Source organism: Pecten maximus, chromosome 15, assembly GCF_902652985.1.
Source record: "Pecten maximus chromosome 15, xPecMax1.1, whole genome shotgun sequence".
In the NCBI taxonomy this organism is placed as follows: Eukaryota; Metazoa; Mollusca; class Bivalvia; order Pectinida; family Pectinidae; genus Pecten; species Pecten maximus.
This window is the reverse complement of record NC_047029.1, coordinates 20,080,916-20,100,623: the sequence shown is the minus strand read 5'-3', so window position 1 is coordinate 20,100,623 and position 19,708 is coordinate 20,080,916. Positions and strand designations below refer to the sequence as shown.

At 36.5% G+C, this 19,708-nt stretch overlaps 1 protein-coding gene across 1 annotated transcript in view; it reads left to right on the top strand.

Moving 5' to 3' along the window:
• Positions 1–391: 391 nt before the first annotated feature.
• Positions 392–19,708, top strand: part of LOC117343905 (telomere-associated protein RIF1-like) — a 39,754-nt gene continuing 20,437 nt past the window's right edge. Inside the window, 27 exon segments of the mRNA XM_033906461.1 lie at positions 392–477; positions 1,545–1,693; positions 2,093–2,257; positions 3,218–3,359; positions 4,096–4,190; positions 4,876–5,065; positions 5,659–5,751; positions 6,089–6,224; positions 6,599–6,750; positions 6,999–7,074; positions 7,426–7,602; positions 8,190–8,300; positions 9,612–9,766; positions 10,364–10,447; positions 10,944–11,017; positions 11,504–11,684; positions 12,014–12,118; positions 14,427–14,576; positions 14,946–15,042; positions 15,793–15,923; positions 16,257–16,451; positions 17,038–17,240; positions 17,806–17,911; positions 18,173–18,361; positions 18,720–18,799; positions 19,048–19,137; positions 19,610–19,682. Of these exon segments, the coding sequence (XP_033762352.1) occupies positions 1,587–1,693; positions 2,093–2,257; positions 3,218–3,359; positions 4,096–4,190; positions 4,876–5,065; positions 5,659–5,751; positions 6,089–6,224; positions 6,599–6,750; positions 6,999–7,074; positions 7,426–7,602; positions 8,190–8,300; positions 9,612–9,766; positions 10,364–10,447; positions 10,944–11,017; positions 11,504–11,684; positions 12,014–12,118; positions 14,427–14,576; positions 14,946–15,042; positions 15,793–15,923; positions 16,257–16,451; positions 17,038–17,240; positions 17,806–17,911; positions 18,173–18,361; positions 18,720–18,799; positions 19,048–19,137; positions 19,610–19,682 (3,357 nt within the window). The 5' untranslated portion in view covers positions 392–477; positions 1,545–1,586.

Sequence of the window (19,708 nt, the reverse complement as noted above, 5' to 3'; positions counted from 1 at the left end):
CACAGCATGAATTTAATGACAATTAATTCGAGAGTTTGTAAACCTGCCCTTCTGCTATTCTCAAAAATGCCATATATAAATTGTATATATTGTATTGACTCTCTACGGTGACTTGATTTGTTAGCCGAACTGGTTTACAATTATATCGGTTAATTTACGATATTACATATGGAGAGAAAAACAGACATTTCCTTCTTTTCTTTATCTTATGAAATAACCGGCATTACAATGTTATACTTTTATTATATTAGCGAGGAAAACATCATTAATATACAGCCATGTGGAACAGTACACCTCAGCAATGTAACCTTCTAGGTATTTGGTGTTGCGCCACCTATATATACTGTTTACCTCCCTTCGCTTTAGAGCTCTTCACGCGAAAATGACGTCAGAATTTCGTTAGCCAATCAATTGTGCCCAAACACCACTATGCCAGTATTTCGCGCGAATTGCTGAAGAAGGGGAAATCTACATGTGGTAAGTTATAGATTGAAAAGAACACCAAATATCTTGTTCCTATTGTGTCCCATTATTGTTTAAATGTCACATTAGTACGATACAGTATTTTCTCCTGGAACGTTAGTGATGTTACCTATCGGACACAACAGGAAATAAATCCGAAGCCAAGTCGATCTAATCACAAAATATGTTCCATGCTGACGATGCTCTAGGCCTATAGCGGTCTGGCCGTATGTATACAGCATACACAAATCATTTATGATTACACCAATTTGCTTGAATTTAGATTTTGGTAATAGTTACACAAAGGCGTTATGTCAGGATGTTTATTGTCATGATCAGGAAGCAGGAAGTGTCGTTACTCCTATAACATAAGAGGTCGCTGGTCGGCTCTTTTTCTATCGGATATTATTTTGCCAACTGCGACGAGGTTACACGGCGCTAGTCAAAAGTATCTCGCCGTGTAAAACCTCTAACATTGTTGGAGTAGAAGTGTCGTCAACCAGAGCTGTTATTATATTTGCATTGTACATGGTGGAAAGTAAATAGCATTATTTGATAATTTTGTACTTTGTCAGGGGACCAGTGTTTTCAATAAAATGTATGTACCAAGTACTATTGCACATTTGCTACATGTCTATAGGGTACTGCCCAATGTCAACAAGTTAGAAGATAATTAAAATTGAATATTTTTTGTTTAAAAATAAAATCTGTCCTTATTGAATTCTTCGTCAGAGGCTGTCCATAAGTCGATAGGTCAATACAATACAAAGCCAATTATAAAAAAAATCTGGCATACACTGAATATGTGAACGAACATGGAAAATAACATTCCTGTCGAGTGCCTTGACCAGAAATGAACACAGGTCTCTGACATATATGCATGATGACCAGCAGGCTCTGTCAGGTGAATGATGAGAGAGAACACAGTTACTGTACAAGCTACACTCACCTATTCCTATGAGCAAATGAATAATGCGTGTTTATTATTTGGTAACTAAATGATTTTCAAAAGATAAGGTTTATACATATACTCCTTTATTTTCATACAGTGAGACTGATATATCTTTCTCTTTATTTTTCAGATATTTCCAAAAGATCTAGATGTTCCAGGAAAGATGATGGTTATGGCTGCCAATGACAGCGACATGAACATCATTAGCATATTGACAACGCTGCAGTCTAAAATATCAAGCAAAGATGACAGAATCAAAGCTTACACAAACTTCAGCAAGTGAGTATGATAATATTCTTTGTGTTACTGAGTAAAGAATGGTCCTCTATAACTAATTGAAAATATAATCACATTAAGTTGTTGCATCATTGCATACTATCATCAGTCATAGTGTTACTTTTCAGCTCCAAAATTTGTTTTGTGTTTGCCAACTCCTTCAGCTTGAACTGCTTTGAAAACTAAGCACAGAAACCAGCACTTGTGCCTGGTTTGAATAATAAGATGCATCTTGTTTTTAATTTGATTGAAACTCAATGAGATTTAAACATTTCAAGGAGCTTGAACAGAGTCACATTTAATCATATCACGAAGTAGATATCCTTATCTGATTATGATCTAACTTATAATCATAAATGGTAAATATTTCTCAAATAATAATTTTAATTGTGCCTATCCCAGTCTCATGAAAGAGGATGACCTGAGCCTGTTCAATATGGATGTGGCGAAGAATGCGGATCAGATCTGGTCTGTCTTACAACAGGACATCATGAGTGACCAATCCCTTGTGGCCCACTCTGCACTACAAGTCCTAGGATTTTTTCTCCACGACATCGATAATGTCAGGTAAAACAAATGAAATATTATTTTGGACATTTTCTTCAGTATTAAAGTCTATCTCCTTAATGATATTTATTCTGAAATGTATTGTGTGTTTTTACCAGCTGCTCTGACAGTCTTCCAATCATTTACAAAGATTATTTCCAAATACAATGTATCCCATATTGTTTTTGTTTAGAAATATGACAAAGTTTAAAAATGATTTAAGGTTAATTGATATCAATATTTTGGTCCATTGTTTATAACTGTCATTTTGACTGACTAATCAGGTTAATGCTAAGACATTTCTCATCAAATCTTATCATAGAAGTAATTGCATTTATTGCGCAAAATACGAGAAGTGTTCTTTTCATTTTATGTCCTATAGATTTAGTTCTTTTAATAATAGTTCAAAGTAATGGCACATAATTAAAAGTTATAAGTCTGTGTAAAAGTAATCCAACACAAGACACTTTTAAGAAGTTGTAGGAAATAATGAAATAAATAACACAGAAAATAACTTTATGTGCGAATCATACTCTAGTGTGGATTTGAATGACATCTATAACTGCACATGTGTGACTACAACTTGTGGTGTTATGCAAATTTGGCATCACAATATGTGGTAATACATCAATGTTATACTGAATTTGAAAATTATGTTATGTAATGTTTATCATAGATAGAACCTTTATGAAATTTCATCACTGTTAACAAGGTATGGAAGCTGACCTCTTTCGCTTGACAGTAAGTCATACTTTACCAACCATTTATGGTTAATGCCAACTCAGAAGTCTTAAGAGAAATTTTCTGTATGACAAAAGGAGGAAAATTCCTCATATTTATTGAGAATCCCTAGAAATCATTTACACAGATAAAGGAGTGTCTGTGAAATAGATAAGGTCCTGATTAGGTTTATTTATTAAACCCAAATTGGTGGAATCCAAGATGCTTGGAATATCTCTGATTAATTTAATTAACTTTCAGGAACCTGTCGGTGGTGAATGTTGAGACTGTGATACCTGCCCTGAAGGAATGTGTGTCAAAGACAGAAGACAAGACAACATGCACTCGTGCTTTGTGGTGTCTCGGCCAACAGAACCTGTCTACTGATGTCGTCAACAAAAACGTACGTCTATTTCTGTATATTGGCCAATAGAACCTTGTGATGGTGTATCAAAATTCTATGATCATGAAGCAAGGTTATTACTTGAATTGAAAGATATCTTTTAGAAATTAAAAAAAAATTGTTAACACCAAGAGTGTCTAAAGTCTGCAGAAAGTTAAGCTGAGTAGCCTTTTCTTTTTGAAATTTGTTGCCGGATTGGATTAATTTGAGTATGTTTATTTGCTTAGGACCCCATTAATGCTGCTAATCATATAAGTTCTCTGATTATGATTATGATCAAATTTGGTGTATAGCCATTAGGTTATCTGGACACCCAAGAAAAACTGGCATTTTCCAGAGTGTAGACTTTTTGTTTTCATTGAAATTTGGTATATATATTTTAACTAGAATATGGACACAACCAATACTACAACCACTTAGGCTTTGTAACTGGTCAATATTGCTGCTTTGTCTTGTTATCTAATTGGTGGGTAATTGTTCAATTTGATTCAATTTGGTATAGAGGTGAATAATTAGTTGTGCTATTATGAATCTATCTTAAAATCTCATAACCTAAAACAACTGAACTCCATTGTTGGAACTGGAGAAAATGTTTTTAAAATCCAAAATGGTAGACATGATAGCCATCTAAGATTTGCATTATGAACAACTGTGGCAGCTTATGTTATTGGCCTCAATACAATGCCACAGAACAAAAAACAGAACTTAATACCTGAACTTCCATTAATCTTTTAAGGTCGATGTGATGCTAGATTCTGCAGAGTTTGCCATGGAGAAGTGGAAGGCACAGTCCATCACTGTGGAAAATGAAGCATCAAATATCATTTCAAGGTAACAAGTCACCATCTCTAAATATTGGGTTATATCCTAATACTTGGTATAAGGGTATAGGTCATTACCTTTCCATATATACTTAATTTTTTATCTTTAGATTTTATACAAATACATTTTGAAATATATGAAATACTTCAATTTAATTAAAATCATTCTAGGTTCAATGATACTCCTATGATAGGGGTAAAAGTCTTACAGGTCAATTTATTGGGACACATTTGAGCTGTTCTGAACGGGACATCATCATGCATGTTAATGCTGTCTTGTCCTATTCACAATACTCCCTATATCTCCCTATACATCAAGAACTCTTTAACAGGTATGGTTCCCATTGACACCACAGTATCATATCACCAAGATTTTGGTGTAGGAGCAGAGGTATTCATGTCTTGAATGCAAGCATTTTCTTTGTATGCCCCTCACGAAATGGGGGGGGGGGGGGGGGGGGCATATAGTGTTATCCATGTCTATCCCGTCTCGTCCCTATCCAATGTAACTTGCTAATCTTAGAAACTGTTGATGCGATTCTCACCAAAATGTGTTTCGAGGTGTCATGTGGCAGCGGGGCATTTATCGAGGTGTCATGTGGCAGCGGGGCATTTATGTCTTACAGACATTTTCTATTTATTTATTTATTTAAAAAAAAAAAATTTTGTATATATATTTTCATATTAATTTTTAGACTTCTGGAAGTGTGTCCTACAGCGATGAATAACCACATTGCCCGTTGGGGAAGGATTTTACTTCAACAGTTGGTCCACACTGCTATCAAAATCAGGGAGAAGGCATTAGAGGTTGTCACCATACGGCTGTCATCCCTGATGACTGAGCAGAAAGTGCTTGCCAAGTTTGTGACGACAGATTTCAACAAGGTAACTGAAGAATCATTGTAAATGTCAGTATGTATTGTTCTGTGTATACATTAGGAATTTTCAAAGGAATATTAATGCAGACTCATATATTTGATTTCTTTTAAGAGTTAAAAGGAATGCTTATATTTTGATGTGGACATCATTGAAGAATTCAGTTGGAAATTATTCAATCTTGGATGAAATTATCAGGACAAAATTCCTGTTGAGTATGGATATATTGACACACAAACATCCCAAGGGGCTTAGGGGCCCAAAAGGGTCAAATTGGCTGAATGTCAACAATCTCCTTCTTAGCAGACCCAGATATGTCAGAATCTAGTATTCTTGCAAAAATGAGGTCTTTGGGTGTTTTATAAAGCTTGTCAATTCATTACCTGTATGGATGACGTTCCACCCCTACCTACCTTCGTAAGGGGTAAAGTTTATTATAGCGATATAGAAATGGTATTAATAGTAATAGAAATTATACAACAAGATATCCCAATGTCTTTGAGATTGTTGTATTTTTACTACATTTTATACTTTAAGCAGATTTGCAAACTTTGATGAAAGATAGATGACCTTTAAGTCCCTTTGGCATCTTGATGTTTCAGAAATTTGGAGCAGAAATGGAAAGATTGTTTGGAAGTAGGCATGAGGTTCATGTCCTGAAAACGTGGGGAATACTTATCCAGATTTTAGGAGATGTGAGTTGAATAATGTTCATGTTCCTGTTTATTCTTGATTTGTACATGCTGTATGGATGTGAAGAAATTGATAATTATATATATATATTCTAATAAAGATATCAATATCAATACACTTCTACCAGACTTATGGTTGATAAAAATTGATAATTTTCTGCTTTGTTAACCCCAGTGTCGCATTTTGGAAGGAAGTTGATCTGTTATTTTCTGTATTGTTCAAAATTACTAAAACTTTCAGACTTAAATGACTTCTAAGCAACATTTATTCAATCATGTTTAATGAAATATCAACAGGAGTTTTGAACATTTGTCATATCCGAACATTTTGTTCCAACAGGAGCTTCATAGGGGCAGTTTCATCAACCATGTACTACCAATAGCAGAGTTAGGGTTCAAGAGTTCGAACACAGAGGTGAAAAGTGTGACCTTTCAGGCATGGCAACAACTGATTGACAACTTTGCTACCAATAACAGTAAGTTGATTACTTATACACAACTTAGAATAAGACATTTGAATATCTATACACAGAGAAGTTTTGATAGAAACAGATTTAGACTGCAAGCAAATCTTCAGATGTTTGATTAAGTTAGCTTACCATCGTCGCACAAGGTGTAAAAAAAAGAGAATGTTTTACAGTACAAATCTGCACTATATTATATTATGCACTGTTTTGTTCATTCTTGGGTATCCTGACAGACCAATATCTGTACAATATGCGCTGTTTGTTAATTCTTAGGTATCCTGACAAACCAGTATCTGTACAATGTTATACACACTGTTTTGTTCATTCTTGGGTATTCTGACAGACCAGTATCTGTACAATATGTGCTGTTTGTTCATTCTTAGGTATCCTGACAGACCCCAAGCGGATCAAACTAGTGATGCAAGTGTTCAAGTTAAACAACGCTAAATCTGAGAGTGTAGCACTTGTCAAGCTTCAGGTGTGGTGGCACTTTATCTGGCTCCTTGGCCCGAAGGCCTCTGTCCACTTTGATCAGGTAAGTCTTTATTTTTGTCCCCATTCATGAAATATCTGATAGCATAGATTTATTATATTTCTAGGTGTATGTGAGATATAACTGATGAATGGATTGTATTTGGATTGTCTTTCTAAGTGTGTGTGAGATATAACTGATGAATGGATTGTCTTTCTAGGTGTGTGTGAGATATAACTGATGAATGGATTGTATTTGGATTGGTTCTAGGTATGTGTGAGATATAACAGATGAATGGATTGTCTTTCTAGGTGTGTGTGCCGCTCCTGCACTTTTGTCTTGGAGGAGGAAAGCTGAATAATCACATGAATGGAGCAGCAACACCACGTAAGTAATTCCTAAATCATGCTTGTAAATATCGCAGACTACGTCAATAAAATGTCGTTTTTTCAGTCAGTTTGTACTGTTTAAGATGAAGTTATGCTATTGGCTAGAAATATTTGTTGTCATTTTGTTCAATTCACATAAATGATAAAATCTGGTAAATGATAAAACTGCAAAACTTTCCTCCAGATTTCATCTCTGAAATTATTCTAGTCATATCAAGTAGTACCGTACATTGTGTCAGAATCCTGAGAAGTAAGCTATCAAAATGACGCAATTTCCATAATTTAACAGGTACATCTTATTTAAATAGAATGACTGGCTATTATCTTAACTTTGTTACGATTTTGACAGGAGGTCTAAAAAACGGGACAAGTCCCATCACTCCCCAGATGAACCTCAGTACGCTTGGCTCCTCCAGTGCACCTCCCGTTATTCCTTCCCTACAGCTCAAGGGCTGTGAGATACTGGCCCATATCCTTGGCAACTTGCCCAACGACATTGATTTCCCTCGTCCAAGTTATACAGTTGGTGAGTTATATCTCTTTATAGAAAACTTTTGAAATATGAAAATGATACAATATTTTCCAAGTGTATCACTCTTCATTTAGTTGAAATGCCCAAACATCGAAGGAGTTAATATAGATCAAGACAGCTGTATGTATTCTTAATATTCGTAATATTTCTTAGTTCTTGCTTGTGTGAAAAATAAAATAATGAGTAACTTGCTCAACACATTTTCCGAACCTTGTAACTATAATTAACAATTTTTTGAATTATTTTCATAAAATATTGGTCACAGATCCTTCATTTACATCACACTATCCTCTTCCATATTATAATCCAAGATGGCAGCCAAAATTTTCATCCTACAAATAATCATATCCAGCTGGGAGAAGTCCTTCTCCCACCCACCCCTAATTTTGCCAATTTTCCATGCACTAGCCCCCTGGGTTTATAGAAGGTAAAATACAGTGTTTCCATCACCAAAATATCCAGTATTACATGTATTTACATAAGAACTTGATTCCCTTGGATTTGTTGACATTCGTTGAGGATATTTGTGTGAGAATGATTTTGAGTCATTGCTTTCTAAACCAACACCTATTTTGCTACAGATCCACTAAGTCATGAAATCATCACTGGGCCATCAAGTTTCTACAAGCATGCTAATCTCCTAGTCAACAGTACTGCTGAAGTCATCTGTACCCTTAGCAACAAAATCCCTGGTAAGTTGCTAGTTTCTCCACTGGTGGGCTCAACTTTGAACAGATGGTAAAATAAAGAACTGGGAAAATGGTTCATGACTATTACAGTAAAATATCTACCTGAAGGAATTTAGGTTTGTCAACCATGAACCCAGCATGCATAGACTTTCTTTTATTTCTGGAGACCTTCAGTAGGATGTATATATTTTACTTAAATACCCTCATCTTTGTAGTCCCTATCAGTGAAATTTTAGGGATTTTGATGAAATTTCACCCAATGGTAAATGACCATAATATATCTGACAAGTTTGAGTTTAGGAGATGTTGGGTTAAGATGAAGGTCACAGTTACTATTTTTAGAAAATCCCTTTACGCTGTAGTGTTTCCATTCCTTGAGGGATTTTGATCAAACTTCACACCATTATAAAGGATGATAATATCTTGCACAAGTTTTGAGTTTCAGAGTTATTTGGGCTAACAAATTTACTATTGCTTGAGGAATACTGGAGAGATGTTTCTCAAACTTCACATGTAGGTTTTCCTTGGTCCCTTGGTGTCCAACTTTGATTTGGCAGTTGAGGTTTTTAATTGCTATTTCTTGAAAAGTACAACTTACAGAGAATTATATCTCAAACTACACATGTAGGTACCTAGTTGTGCCCATTCAGTTCAAGTTTGATTGGGAAAACAAAATGACTGACAGGCAGCAGTTGAAAGTTCTACTTGGATCTTTCTTAAACTTCATATGTAAGTTCCCCTTTTTATCAAATGATTAATTAGGAGGAGGGGGAAAGTTGGAAAAGTAGAAAAAGATCAGTCTCTCATAGAGAAGATAAAGAACATTCAATGGTGGGTGCCAAGATCCCATTGGGATCTGCTGTTTCGGTATGTGCCTGTTTCTGTTTTTTGTTGTTTTTTTCTGGTCATTTAAAATTGACCACAATCATAATATAGGGGTAGCGGAACTGGACGAATTCAATAATCAGCGACAAGGTAGCTCAATTGGTAGAGCATCTGGCTAGTACTCGGAGGTCCCGAGTTCAAACCCTGGTCTGGCCGTACATTTTTCCACTGCTACTACAGTGTAAATTATTTCATACACTCCTAAAATTATTTCATACATTCCTAATCGGCGACAAGGTAGCTCAATTGGTAGAGCATCCGACTAGTACACGGAGGTCCCGAGTTCGAAACCCTGGTCTGGCCGTGCATTTTTTCCACTGCTACTACATAGTGTAAATTATTTCATACACTCCAAAAATGATAATTTTTCTCTCAGATTTTTCAGCCAAGAACACTCATTAAATGTCTATATTCTGTTTTTTATTACAGAGGCCCTTTTATACCAGATATGGTACTCTTTGCTGGCTCACATGAAGAATGCCCTGGAGCACCTTAAGACTGAGATGAGGGAGATACTCACTTCCTTTCTGACCCAGTTCCAGGTCATCATACTTAGCCAGGCCCTACCTCATAAAGTGTTACTGGTGTGTACTGACAGCCATATTTACTTACTAAGCTTTTGTTTAGTCATAGAATCATGTTGTTTCTATAAATATTTATGGCAATATTGTTAATACAGAGTAAATTAGATTTTGCGGTATAAAAAATGCAATTGCTTCAGTGAGGTAGCACTATAAAGTCTGCATCAGTTCCGCTCTTATCACAAGGAGATAAAGACAAACATAATACAGCCTCCCAAAACATGCGCACTCGCCACACGCATGCATCCCGCACTCAGTTGAGACTGACCCTAGATGACCTTAGCTGTTGATAGGACGTTAAACAACACAGAACCAAACCAATCCTTGCTTATGTTTCATTTATACTTGAGATGCATTGTTAGAAATAAGGTTTGCTGAAGTTTTGTTGACTTATCTTGTTTTGCTTTTAATTAGAAATATTATATTAGACCTCATAAGTGAACTGTGCACTTATGTTAAAACCATTTTCTGGAAATCATTTCCATGTAAAGTCAAAATATAGTCTTATGTTGCTCTGAAGCTGTTGTTAAATCAGAATTAAAAAAAAAAAATTAAGGAAAATTGTATTAGATAAATATGTTTTGGTCCAATGTTTTTCAGAAAATGTTTGAGGTGGTGTGCTGTCTTCCTAGAAAGTCGTTAACCTCCACGGCCTACAATGTTGGCAACGGGGAGAGGATTCATGTGAGTATTGCATTAAGGGCTGATATTCTAGACTTAACACACGTATGAAATGTAAACCATTTTGATAGTTATTTATATATCTTGGATACTAACAGATTTTTTAAACCACAACATTTTCCTCCAAGAAATCATCCAAAGATTTACCATTTGTTATTCAAAGATTGAACAAAATTTGTTGGACTTGCTATCCACAGTGCAGATATTGCAGTCCATTTTGTACTATGGATGTGTAACATTTCACAGATATTTTCAGACTGATTTAATTAAAAAGTTAACTTATGTATAATAAATAAAAATGATAGATTACTATAGGTTATGTATGATAAATAAAGATGATAGATTACTATAGGTTAAAACTTTGATGACTCATCTATTTGCAAAATTAATTTGAAATGAAGACTTGACCACATGACCACAGAATTGTTAGTTATTAGCATTTGGGTACAAATATACAGGTCAGTGAAAATGGCATCAAATGTCTGTGATTGTTATACAGGGAACCCCTGCCCTATTTCTCACTGAGCTGCTCCTTACTCCGGTACTATTGTCCAATGGAACAGTCTCGGAGAGGTAAGTTAAAAACATCTCTCACAGTGAATGTTTGTGAGGTTTACATAAAAATAGACTTTGCTGGGTGTACAGTTCCAGCTATTGGATTTTAGCTGTGGAAAATTTTCAGAATTGTAATCTCCTGAAAGATTACAAATTCTTCCCCTAGACTTAGTTCTCCACGAGGATATGTATTTTAATGAAATAGCACTTATTGGATTAACTTGCAGATTAAAATGGATAAAAAGTAAAATTGTTATCATACAGAAACATTATCCTAAGCCATTATGATTTACTCTCCCTGGTGCTTAAATGTTTCATGCTAGTCCCCATCTGAATCTTTCAAAGTCGAAACTGAATACTTTTTTACTCCCTTGAAAATGGTACTGGGCTGTTCTGTTTTACTCCCTGGATACATTGTACTGAGCTGTTGTTTTAATCCCTAGATACATCATACCGATTAACTCTTGAGCTACAGTGTTTAAAGCTGTTCTGTTTTACTCCCAGCTACATGACACTATTTGGAATACTGGTTGACTGCGGTATTAGCACATCGTCAGGATCATTGGAGTTCTGCCATTCTACGGTACGAATGTTGGAACAGAATAAAGAGTTTGTGGTAATTCCAGAAATGATGTGGAGACTCTGGAGTGGTTTGGTGAACCCACTGCATGAACACATCAAAAAGGTAGGTGTGGTCATGTAGACAACTCCATGTTTAAATATTACTGAATCATATAGATTAGGTCCATGATGAATAATTCTGAGACTTGAACTTCTGGTAACTTCTAAGGAAATAGGTAAAGTAATAAATATATGTTAAATATAGATAGTGGTAAGTACAGTAAAACTTGTTATATGGAATTCATTATAGCATTATAAAATAATAAGGTTGAGCTTAATTCAGGGATTTTAACTTACTCCATTATCAACAGAAACATTTATCGTATTGTTTTACAATAATAAATTCTGTGTAAATTGAGACATAACATAATCTGATATTTTATCTTCTGGAAGACTAATGAAGTAAACCAGGGAGATGCATTGGAACATAACTTCAACAGTCTGTATGCGGTTCTGATGTTCCCCGTACAACAGAGTCTTGTCACCTCTATGCCTCAGGTAGAGTATTACAGACACCGTTACTATAAGGTGTGCAGTAGATGTTTACTCTGACACCACTACTACAGGGTGTGTAGTAGATGTTTACTGGGACACCACTACTACAGGGTGTGTAGTAGATGTTTACTGGGACACCACTACTACAGGGTGTGTAGTAGATGTTTACTGGGACACCACTACTATAAGGTGTGCAGTAGATGTTTAGTCTGACACCACTACTACAGGGTGTGTAGTAGATGTTTACTAGGACACCACTACTACAGGGTGTGTGGTAGATGTTTACTGGGACACCATGGCCACTACTACAGGGTGTGTGGTAGATGTTTACTGGGACACCACTACTACAGGGTGTGTGGTAGATGTTTACTCGGACACCACTACTACAGGGTGTGTAGTAGATGTTTACTAGGACACCACTACTACAGGGTGTGTGGTAGATGTTTACTAGGACACCACTACTACAGGGTGTGTTGTAGATGTTTACTAGTACACCACTACTACAGGGTGTGTAGTAGATGTTTACTCTGACACCACTACTACAGGGTGTGTAGTAGATGTTTACTCTGACACCACTACTACAGGGTGTGTGGTAGATTTTTACTGGGACACCATGGCCACTACTACAGAGTGTGTAGTAGATGTTTACTGGGACACCACTACTACAGGGTGTGTAGTAGATGTTTACTGGGACACCACTACTACAGGGTGTGTAGTAGATGTTTACTGGGACACCACTACTACAGGGTGTGTAGTAGATGTTTACTGGACACCACTACTACAGGGTGTGTAGTAGATGTTTACTGGACACCACTACTACAGGGTGTGTAGTAGATGTTTACTGGGACACCACTACTACAGGGTGTATAGTAGATGTTTACTGGGACACCACTACTACAGAGTGTGTGGTAGATGTTTACTGGGACACCATGGCCACTACTACAGAGTGTGTAGTAGATGTTTACTGGGACACCACTACTACAGGGTGTGTAGTAGATGTTTACTGGGACACCATTACTACAGAGTGTGTAGTAGATGTTTACTGGGACACCACTACTACAGAGTGTGTAGTAGATGTTTACTGGGACACCACTACTACAGGGTGTGTGGTAGATGTTTACTGGGACACCACTACTACAGGGTGTGTAGTAGATGTTTACTGGGACACCACTACTACAGGGTGTGTAGTAGATGTTTACTAGGACACCACTACTACAGGCTGTGTAGTAGATGTTTACTAGGACACCACTACTACAGGGTGTGTAGTAGATGTTTACTAGGACACCACTACTACAGGGTGTGTGGTAGATGTTTACTCGGACACCACTACTACAGGGTGTGTAGTAGATGTTTACTGGTACACCACTACTACAGGGTGTGTAGTAGATGTTTACTGGGACACCACTATTACAGGGTGTGTGGTAGATGTTTACTGGGACACCACTACTACAGGGTGTGTGGTAGATGTTTACTGGGACACCACTACTACAGGGTGTGTGGTAGATGTTTACTGGGACACCACTACTACAGGGTGTGTGGTAGATGTTTACTGGGACACCACTACTACAGGGTGTGTAGTAGATGTTTACTGGGACACCATGGCCACTACTACAGAGTGTGTAGTAGATGTTTACTGGGACACCACTACTACAGGGTGTATAGTAGATGTTTACTGGGACACCACTACTACAGGGTGTGTGGTAGATGTTTACTGGGACACCATGGCCACTACTACAGAGTGTGTAGTAGATGTTTACTGGGACACCACTACTACAGGGTGTGTAGTAGATGTTTACTGGGACACCACTACTACAGGGTGTGTAGTAGATGTTTACTGGGACACCACTACTACAGGGTGTGTAGTAGATGTTTACTGGGACACCACTACTACAGGGTGTGTAGTAGATGTTTACTGGGACACCACTACTACAGGGTGTGTAGTAGATGTTTACTGGGACACCACTACTACAGGGTGTGTGGTAGATGTTTACTGGGACACCACTACTACAGGGTGTGTAGTAGATATTTACTGGGACACCACTACTACAGGGTGTGTGGTAGATGTTTACTGGGACACCACTACTACAGGGTGTGTAGTAGATGTTTACTAGGACACCACTACTACAGGGTGTGTAGTAGATGTTTACTCGGACACCACTACTACAGGGTGTGTAGTAGATGTTTACTCGGATACCACTACTACACCTCTACAGGTATAGTACTTTTTTTGGGTGTGAGCTTATTTGTAGTCTACCTTTAGCTTACTTGAAGATGACATTGATGTTCACACTGACTTTGATATGCTTGACAGGCCTCTGTGAAGACAATGCTGAAGTCTTGGTGTGATTTATATAAGACGTTTGCCCGGCTGTCGGCCCTTGTTTCCAATGCAGAACCCAACATATGCTGTGAGGAATTGTGCCAAAGAGTTCTCAAGCTCACCACTGATGACCATGTCGAGGTAGGGATACAGGCAGGAAAAGGTCTATAAAATGAACCTTATGTAACGGTTTTAAAAAATAATTGTCATCCACGGTTAATGAGGTGAAATAAGCTTTTTAGTAGTCACACTAGTCAAACAAAACACGGAATGATTTAATAGGATGTTAGTGGGAACAGACATTGCTGCCTCTACAATGTGGTTAACATAAGCTTATATTTGACACTTTATAATATGATCATACTTAAACTCATGATCTTTCCAGAAAAGTATGTCACAGCGTATAGTATTTTACAAGATGAAATAACATGATATGGAAAACTTTTCTAGGTATCAATTTTTCACGCCTGTATGTTAGATTAACCTGATATTATTTCCATTTTACAACAGGAGGTTGGATATCTAGACTTTGTATCCCAATGCTGTCTGTCCATGGTCAATGCTGTGGACTTCTCGTCGCTAGGAGCTGCTCCATCCTTCAATCTCAGTAAGTTATAGAGATCTGCTTCAGCCTTTTTCTTCACCCATAGATCTATCCCTTCGTTTATTCTCTGTTAACTTCTTTCCTTGGAGCTGTGCTGTCCTTTTTCCTTCCACCCCCAGATCTATCCCTCTTTATTCTCTGTTAACTCCTTTCCTTGGGGCTGTGCTGTCCTTTTTCCTTCCACCCCCAGATCTATCCCTTCCTTTATTGTATCGCCTACAAAATGGATGTGACATATAGGTATCACATATAAGTATCACTATATCTGCAGTGGCAGCATGATAACTAAGTTCTCTTGGGCAGATCAAACTTTGTGCAGTTTTTCCTTGCCACAAGTATTTGCCTTTTTATCTGGACAAATGTCAAGGGTATTTTTACTATAAATAGAAAAGCAATAACTGTTGTAATCGCCCAACTTTCTGTCCAGACGACACATCCACTTCTGTAGAAATCTTGTTCTCTGTTAACTCATTTCCTGGGAGCTGTTCGGTCTTTTTTCCTTCCGCTCCAGATATTTCCCTTCCTTTTATTCTTTAAATTCTTCCAAGGGAGCTGTTCCATCCTTATTCCTCCCACTCATATTTAATAAGGGAGAGGAGATAAAATATTTATTTAAAAAATCCAAAAATCTACATTCACAGCTGTTAAATATATTATAAAACTTTGTCATTTATACACCAGAATTTGATATAACTGGGGTTACATGTATAAACTAATTTCAAAGAAACTTTAATTCTTGAATATCTGCTCCAGATGGCCTGAGTCCAGCTAAGTGGGCCAAGAAGAAACAGAAACCTATGGACAACATCCAAAGCTTGGTGATACTGAGCAAACGGATTCTAGAGGCCACACTGACCATGGCAACAAAAGGGGATTCTGGGAAGGTGAGCTTATCATAGGGATATATGTTGTCATCTGTAAAGTTGTATCCTTCATTTCAGATTATTGCCTGTATATATCACAAAATTGAGAAAATTTATGACGAAAATATTATTTCAATCAATTGTAGTAGCATTTGATAAGATCTGTCTGTATGCTCCCCGGGGAGTTGTGAAAGGCATAGCTAAAAGCCTGACCACCACAGGTAATAACTTGTGAAACACTTTATGATATAAAAACTTTAAATCCTTATTATTACAGTGGATCCTGCTTATTATAATATTCTACTTTCCAAAGAAAATATTCTAATGTACTGTATTATATTTTGGTACTTTCAGAAACCTGGTGTTGGTTCCATTCATAATACGGCTGCTGCCATTGTTGAGGTCCTCACACATCTTTTCACACACATCAACACTTCCAGTGTTATACTTCCTATGATTGGTCAACTGGCTCAACCAATAGCAGACCTTCTCCAGGGATCAGCTGGAAAGACAACATCTAAGATATACACCAGTATCTTCCAGCAAAAGGTTAGTAGTTTCTCAACTCTGATCATGTTATGCATGGTAGTGTTTCTCTGTTCAGTTACGATGTGGTCATGTTTCTCTACAACATAACATTATGGTTGTTTATCTCAACTCACAATGTTGTGTTGTGGTCATATTTCTCAACTACAACATTTTGTTGTGGTTATGTTCTCAACTCTACAATGTTGTGCCAGTTTGTGTTTCTCAACTCAACAATGTTATTTTGTAGGTAGTTGTGGTTCTCAACTCTATGATGTTATGACCAGGGAATTAAGAGATGATCAATACTTTAATGTTTGGTTGAGGTCGTTTTGATTTATAATTTAGCTCCTTAATTATCTTTTTGTGATGAGTACATTAGTATGTAACTAAATAACTTCCAACTCTACTGACTTTATTTTTCATCCAATATCCTGATTTGTGATATGGCTGTCGCTCATGGTTCTTCAGATATTTATTTTTTCCAGTATCACCATAATCAAACTGATACTCTTTAAAACTAGATAACATTAATAGTTTGTATAAAGTGACTTTGCTTTGTGTAGTAAAAATATCCTCCAAAAAATGTTATTTCTCTGCCTTATTGCAGGTGGAAAAGTTATGGCAAACGTTGACAAACTCAGTACAAAACAAATTCACATCCAAGGCCGACTCCGTACTTCTTGCGACATTATCCCCCATGCTAGAAGCAACATTTCTACATCCAAGAAGAGCCATGAAAAACATCACTACCAATTTTTGGAAGACGGAGTTTAGTCAGTCAGCACCCTTGGTTTATCCAGAGAGTCTCAAGTAAGACATTTTTTTCTAAATCAATGAATTATGTTGATCAATATACCCTGTTAATTGCATATTTGTTTTAAGTAGTAAATCTTTTGTTGTGTAAATAGTGTTACCCTAATAAGGGATTTTGCCAGGTGTTGGTAGGTTTTGGTATGTAGCTCTATTCCAATTGAATATTGGTCTTCCCGTGTTTTCCCGAATTCGACATAGATTTACAAATCAGAAATTTACACCAACTAGCGGTGACAACAAAGTCTCGTGACTTAATTGATTTGCTGGGTACTGGAATGTTATTGATTTTGATGATTAGGACAATTTGGGAACCAGTAATTAAATCAACCAAAACACCCGATACATTTCTCCATTTCAGGACAGGGGACCATTCCCAAAATACCTGGCATAATCCTCTTAGCTGTGTTAGATTAAATATCATGACACACAGTAACTGAAGTCAGCCTCCACTATGTAGGGTAATTTATGTTCTTCTTTTCCTTCAGTTGTAATTATTTGATTTCTAATTCAATGTTTGTCTCATGTTAACCATTAAAGGGGTCTGACCTGTTCTCCTTTTCAGGCCTGTACTTTGTAAAGTGAAGGAGAAGTCCTCCATTGTCCTGCCTGGTTGGTCAGCTGTCAGTATCTCTGTTGTCGAGGAAACACCAGTTAGTCAAATGAGCCAGGTAATTCATTTAATATATTTTATTGGAAAACAATTGGAGTGAACACCAGGCCTAAGCCTATATCAAAGTTCTCTCCATAATGAGCCAGATATGCTGAATATTGATATAAAAATTTAATTTACAAACTCTGCATCAATATTTTAACAACATTGATGGTTTTATTTGAAGTTAAGATTTACTTAACTCCCTTTAGCTATGTGGTCATTGGTATTTGAAGTTGTGTTGGCTTCATGAATGTGACCTGTTAACTATTTGTTGTAGGCCGAATCACAGGCACCGGAACCTCGGCTACCTGGAATGCCGTCCCCTGTCAAAATGCATGGCAGTTTCCTCAACAAAGCTGTGTCACCACATATAAAAAAATCTCCTGCTAAACCTGTTGCTATGGAAACCAAGGCACCAGAGATTGTCAAGCGAGATCTTCTGTCTGTTAGTGGGATGAAGAATGATGTAATTGGCAATCTTGAATTTTTATATTTCCTGCATTTTGAAAACTTTTTTTTTTAAGAGACAAGTTAAAATCATTGATTGCTGAATGCTATTTATCTTCAATCAGCTGATACTCCAGTCATCGTATTGAGAATCCTTATAAACTGTGTTTTTATATAACCAGCAGTTTTCACTCCTGAGATGTTGATTCAAGATAATTCTACTTTCACATCACCAATTACCTGTAATGACATTATCATGCGTTTTAACATACACCAGACTAAACATTTAAAAATCTTTGGAGGATTTCAATGCATTATACTCTGATTGGATTATTACTGATGATACACCAATGTTAATGTTAATTTTGCTGTTTCAGGATTTTGTTGTGATAAAATCTCCACTGAAAAAGAAGAGGGTTCTCACAGAACATCAGAAGGAAGTCTTCCGAGAGAAAAAGTAAATAAAGTGTGATTAACTGAACAGTAAACAACCTTGTTAAACTGTCTATATGAGAGTATGAGACGTATATGTCAAGCACAACACTCTTTATAATTCTTATCATGTTTCATGCCAAGAATTTTGTGGAAATGAAGATGCAGTTTACTGTAGACAAGTCTTGAACAGAGTATCATTATGTTTGATTGAAGGTCAAGGTCACATTCTAATACTTAAGACTAGATATATATTAAAATCTTCCATTTTAGGTCTTTCCCAGCCATGTACAATTCGTTAGACCTCTCTCAAGATGTCTCCATGATGTCATCACAGTTCGGTAATGAGAACACACAGAACGAGTAAGTTAAGATATCATATGAATGATTCTTTCAGAGTGAATATGATGGAGATTGATTTCTTGAAAATCTGGTCCGTTAGAAATCTTATTCTAAGGGTTGACAGGGAAATTATGAAGAGCTGTGAATGATTGAAGAAATATATAGATCTTGACAATAACTTATACATTTATCATTAGATAATACGTCAAGTATTTTCATATTTTATTCAGCATATTATTACTTTCAAATTGTATATTATAGAGCTATGTTTTTGAATGTTTATTGATAAATTTGGAAATAGCTTCAATTATTTTAAGTGCACAGCTGTCTGTACAGATTTTTGAAAAAGTAGATAACTTTTTACCAAACACCAGTATATTACACAATATTGTTGCTTTATCATATCCTCAAGTTATGTAAATATAAGATTAAATAATGTTTCAATTTGTGACTTACTAAATGAACGTATTAAAGTTTGCTGGTTGTTTTGTAGGTCTCAGTTACCAAGTTTGGATTCTGTAATTGTCATTGATTCCTCAGCCTCCCAGGTGTCACAGTCAAACACGGTAAGATGTTGAAATTATTAAAACTT